At 37.7% G+C, this 6000-nt stretch overlaps 1 protein-coding gene across 3 annotated transcripts in view; it reads right to left on the bottom strand.

The window, feature by feature from the left end:
- Sp4 (Sp4 transcription factor) overlaps positions 1-6000 on the bottom strand; it is a 78240-nt gene that overhangs the window by 19952 nt on the left and 52288 nt on the right. For 2 of the 3 annotated variants that reach the window (XM_008841452.3, XM_029567553.1), the window contains exon 5: positions 2184-2383. The exons of the other annotated variant lie outside the window; for it this stretch is intronic. In XM_008841452.3, the coding sequence (XP_008839674.1) occupies positions 2184-2383 (200 nt within the window). The remainder of the gene's footprint in view (positions 1-2183; positions 2384-6000) is intronic. 3 annotated transcript variants of the gene reach the window in all.

The raw sequence follows: 6000 nt of genomic DNA, 5'->3' as shown, positions 1-6000 counted from the left end.
TGAGTTCAATATTGTATAACTGTATTAATTCAACTGTGAACCGAGAAACTTCCAGCCACTTGCAAAAGAGATGTACTCCTGTTCTGGAGTGTGTAACTGAATATGTTAAAGCCATAATAAAATGCTTCTTCTAATCATGTAGTTATTAAAAAATAAAAAAAAAATAAGTAATGATTAAAAAAAAAGTCCAGTAATTTTCTTCAGGGATCAAAACAGGGGGTGTAGAATTTGATTTTTCAAAATTCTATGTACGTGCCATTTAGAACTTTACATTTTTTAACAGAACAAATTGATCTTACTATTTTCAGCAGGACTAAAAATAATTCATTTATTCACTCACAGTAAATCAGTGTGTTTCTATTGGCAGTAGTGGCTAGTGAATACAATGGTTCTTGCCACAAATGATCAAGTCTTTCAATTGAACTTTTAATCAATGCTTACTTCAAAATATATTTTTTGAGGGAGGTTCATTTTTGGTCCTTTTGAGCAAGGATCTCCCTGTAGCCCCAGCTGGCCTGGGACTCACTATGTAGACCAGGCTGGATCTTGATCTCACAAAGATCTTCCTGGATTGAAGGTGTGTGCTTCTATGCCCAGCATCACATAAATGGGACCTGGTGTTGCACTCCTGTAATCCTAGTGTTCAACATTTGGAAGACTAAAAGTTCAAGCCATTCTCAACCACATAGAAAGTTTGAGGTCAGCTTGGATTACCTCAGGAATTGAACTCAGGATGTCAGACTTGAAGTTCACCAACAAAGCTATTTATCTTTGGCCTTTCTTAGTAATTCTGACCAATTAAATCTCATTGTTTGTTACAGGTTTGAGTGACCATTTGTTTTTTAGTCAGTTTTGATTTAAGAACTTGTCTGCCTCACCTAAGTATTGGGGTAGATTTGTTCATAGCGTTCCTTTATAATCCTTTTTATTTTGGTAAAATTGGTAACGCTGCCCCCTTTTCCTTTGTTAGTTAATTTGAGTTTCTCTCTTTTTTTCTTGGTTAGTTTGGTTAGAAGGTTTATCATCTTGTTGACTTCTTGGAAGTGTTTACCATACATAGTGAGTCCCAAGCCAGCTGGGCCTACAGAGAGACCCTGGCTCAAAAAGACCAAAAAAGGGGGAAAAAATAGGGAGAAACATATAAATTATATGACGAAAAACACCACCAAATAAAAATGAGTAGCGTAGTAACAAACAGAAAAAGTAAAAACTACTAATAAACATAAAGACACTTGTAAGGCTTGTCACTCCTAAGCAGTAAGCACAGATGCAACAGGAACTTCCAGTCACTGCTGGCCAGGCAGAAGTTACACATGGCCACTCTAGACACTCTAGCTACTACCTACTCTTCCAAACACATTCCCGAGATCCAGTACTCTTCTTACACATGCTTGCTCCTTTCACCACAGCAAATAACCTGGCAATAACCCCAACAGTCTGGAAAATGATTAATGCAGTGTGCTAGGGTAATGTGACAGAATATTGCCTATATTTTAAAAGATATACATACAAGCAAACAAGCATATATATAACCTTGGCAAAGCATGAAAACAGCTATGTGGAATGACACTGCAATATATCATTTATGTAGCATTTCATCATCTACACAAAACATGACTTTATATGTAGAGTCACAAATAATATGAATGAATATTAAAAATGTATATTAAAATATAGATACTAAAATCATGGACTCACAGTAGCTATCATATTTGATATTGAGTTCATGAGTGAGTTAGTGTATTAAAACAACAGAAAATATAATAACAACTATACATTGTAGGTAAGCATTTGTTCTATTAGTCTCGATATTTTCATAAACTTTCTTGATTTGTAGAGAAAAAAGGAAACTACTGAAAGCCACCAATATGGTCTTCATTTGATTTTCTTTTTATGTATTTAAGCATATGAAAATGATGTGAATTTAACTTAAGAATTCAAGATAAGCAAAAGGAGCATACTCCAAGACACACAGATACGCTAATAAAGTCTAGAAGAAGAACAACAAACGTATGTCAGAAACAAAGTAATAAATTTTGAACTCCAATATCATCTGTATAATCACTAAGTACAGCCTTTCCTCTCAGTTTGCATATTTTCAATGCAATAGTGATCTTCTCATTCAGCTTTCACTTAAGCACTGAAAAAGAAGTCCAACTGTGGCCTAAAAGAAAGCAACTAACCTGTATGGGTCCTTCTATGTCTCTGAAGCTCATCACTCCTTGTGAATCTCTTGCCACAAAACATCCAGTTGCATATAAAAGGTCTTTCTCCAGTATGCCAGCGAAGATGTGCCCGGAGGTGAGATGTTTTGCCATACACTTTCCCACAGCCTTCAATGTGACAGATATGCTGCTTCTTTTTTCCTGGTTCATTACTGCCCCTGACAGAAACAAAACCAACATTAGCTATACTCCCCCAACTAAGCTTCTATCTGTGGAAACATGATTCAATGCTTTTCTGAGTAGTGTGTGTTTGAAAACAATACCAAATAAAGTCAGAAGATTCTTAATTAAGGAGAAAATTAAATAGCTCTGTGTACTACACAAAAACTATGAAAATGTGTCAAACCCCAGAGTTTATGTCTCAGGCTGCCATGATTCACTATGTGTCAAGACTCTTCTCAAGCTCACAGTCCTCTTGCCCAGCCTCCAGTGTTATGATCAGGTATGTGCCACCAACACCTGCCTAAAAAAAAATCTCTTGGAAGCATTTTGAAGTACTTGAAAATCTTCCTCTAAAATACCAAAGGATGGCTAATCTGAGTTAAAAGTGTTGGGTAATGGATTCACTTCCAGCAGGACAGTATGATGAGGCATTCCATGGAATCCTTCCCAGCAAAACTCAGAAACTAGAAAACTAACCAACAACCAGCCAACCACCCACCTACCTACTCACCCATCTACCCACCCTCTCACCCACCATTCAGAGTCTCTGGACATAGTCCTAGAAACAAAGTCCTAGTAACTGCAAATAAATATTCACTCAAGGACTCTAACAGAACTGTGTAAGAACAGTGAGTCTATGGATCTGAACTAGGCTTAACTCACTCTCCTGCCACCTCCACAACAAAGGAACATTAAGAACGATATAGCCAAGAACAGGGTCTCCTTCTGCCTTTAAGCTGAAAAGCTACCTTCCAAGGACAGGCAGGACACAGCATTTCTCATTCTTCCCAGCTACCTGTTGCCGAGTCTAAGTTCCAGTTGAGTGTGGCTAAAAGGCAATGACTCCCTTTTTCCACTCAGTGCCCAATCCAGGGACAGAGGTCTGCCTTGATTGTGGCATGACTCAAATGCTATGGTCCAGGTGGCTCTGGATCTCATTCATTCACAGTTCATACATAAAACTCTAGCTGTCAAGGTGAGAAAACCCGAGGCTACTGCAGCCACTGCAGCTCCTGTCACCAAGCACCCAGCTCCTCTATCAGGGCATCACTCTGAGAGACCCTTGCCTGTGTCCAACCTCCCACTTAGAGCCATGACTCAGAAATTCCACCAAGAATGAGAAGCCTATCAGCAGAGCTCCAGATCTCTTCGCAAAGCAACTAACACTCTGAGACCAAGTTCAAGTTCAAGCCTAAGGGTTGATGTTAAAAAAGGAAATACTGTTGCAAAATGCTGCTCTCACTGGAGTTTTATCTGCAAGTTGGTTAGTCTGCCAGAGAGAAGCAAGGACAGAAACAGGAAGTGTGAATTCTCTTGAGAGGAGAAAAATGTCAAACACTTCTAAGAAGTCAACCAAATGATAAACCTTTTAACCAAACTAACCAAGAGAGAGAGAGAGAAGACTCAAATTAACTCATAAAGGAAAAGGGGGCAGCATTACCAATTTTACCAAAATAAAAAGGGTTATAAAGGAACACTATGAACAAATCTACACCGATACTTAGGTGAGGCAGACAAGTTCTTAGAAAGATCAAAACTGACTAAAAAACAAATGGTCACTCAAAGTAAACCTGTAACATTCAAAGAGATTTAATTGGTCAGAATTACTAAGATAGGCCAAAGATCGAATAACTTTATTGGTGACTTCGATTTTTTTTTTAAGTGCTATTTTTTCTGGGAGTGCTAGAGAGTTGGCTCAGCGGTTAAGAGCACTGACTGCTCTTGCAGAGGACCCAGGTTCAATTCCCAGCACCCACATGGCAGCTACAAACCTTCCTTAACTCCAGTTCCAGGGGAATCTGAAGCCCTCTTGTGACCTCCACGGCATTGCAGGACACGGGTACACTCACATACATGCAGGCAATACACTCGTACACATAAAATATAGTAAATTAAAAAAAAATTTTTTTAAGTGCTTTTTTCAAAAATTTGTTCAAAAATAAAACTGCAGGGAACACTTTCCAACTCATTGTATGAGGTCAATATTATCATCACTAATATTACATATAAGAAGAGAAAACCACAGACTAGTATCTCTTATGAATACAGATGAAAAAGTCCTCAAGACTAGCAAAGTGAGTGGCGTGCAGTAGCATGTGCTTATTCTCTGCAGTCTTCCAGTGCTCTGAAGGCAGAGGTAAATCAGGGCAAAAGTAGGGGGGATTAATCCTAGTCACCTCTCAAAAGAATTGTACACTATGATCAAGGTGGTTTTACCATACACAGGCAGAAATGCTTTGAGTTGTGATAATTACTTAATGTAACATTAGATTAACAAAGATGAAAAATTTAAAACCCTAAAAGCTATGATCACTGTAACAAATACAGTAAAAGCATTTGACACAATCAAAAACTCTGAAAAAAAACCATGAAAGAACAGAACAGAGCTTGCTTAACTAGATTCAGGTTCTAGACCAGCATTTCACACTTTAAAAGTAAAAAACCAGATGCCTTCCTCCCTTAAAAATCAAAAACAAAAGGGTGCATGCTTCTGCCACTTCTTGCAACATTTATGAGATAAGGCGATTAGATGAAATATAAGAATAAAAAGCAAACAAAATTCCTCCAAAGTAGAAAAGAAGTGAAACTATCTTTAGTCACAGAAGCTATGACTATGGATACAGAACTGAATATGAAAACTACGAGCCGGGTGTGGTGGCGCAGCCTGTAGTCCCAGCACTTGGGAGGCAGAGGCAGGCGGATCTCTGTGCGTTCAAGGCCAGCCTGGTCTACATAGTGAGTTCCAGGGCAGCTGGGACTACAGGGAGACTCTGCTTCAAAAAGACAAAAAATAAAAAAATAAATAAAAACTACAAAGAGAGCAATTTAGCAGCATCCAGAATATAAGATCAATATATAAAAGCCAATATAATTCTGAACACTGGGAGTAAACGATCAAGAAAGCTGCTTCATTTTTAATAACATCAAGAAGATTTAACACAGGCTAAAACTTAACAAACATCAAATATATACCCAAAAAGATAAATCACAAAATACTAACAAGTTAGTAAAAATCTAAATAAATTGAAAAACATTCCTTTTGCATGGGTCTGAAGACAACACCGTTAAATTGGCAAGATCGCTCAACCTGACCTAGAATTTCACTACAATTCCCATTAGAATCCTACCCAGTATCTTTGTAGAAACTGACAAGCTGATGTCAAACTTCACTCAGAATTCCCAGCGTTGCTAAATGGTCAAAGCAAATTTGAGTAACAAAGTTATCTATGGTGAGCTCATTTTTGACAAAGGAGATAAGACCATTCAATGGGGGAAAAGACACTTCAGTAAAAGCTGTTGGATGAACCCTTACCTTGTACCATATACAAAAAATAACAGAAAATTGATTGTATCTAAATGGAGCAGTAGATCTGTAAAACCCTCAAACCAAAAGCAAAACAAACAAACAAACAAACAAACAAAAAAGGCAACATGTATTAGGTTTGGTAATGGATTCTTAGATATGATACCAAAAGTAAAAACAACCAAAGGGGGAAAAATGTACTTCAGAAGCTTTTAGTTTTCTAAGGACAGTAGGTAGTATTTAGGCAGTCTACACAATAGGAGATAGTGTTTCCAAACCATGGGTCTGCTAAGATCTTATACCCAGAAT

This window comes from Nannospalax galili, unplaced genomic scaffold (genome assembly GCF_000622305.1).
Source record: "Nannospalax galili isolate Female #2095 unplaced genomic scaffold, S.galili_v1.0 scaffold158, whole genome shotgun sequence".
Classification (NCBI taxonomy): Eukaryota; Metazoa; Chordata; class Mammalia; order Rodentia; family Spalacidae; genus Nannospalax; species Nannospalax galili.
The sequence above is the reverse complement of the archived record's forward strand: the minus strand, read 5'-3'. Positions and strand labels throughout refer to the sequence as shown.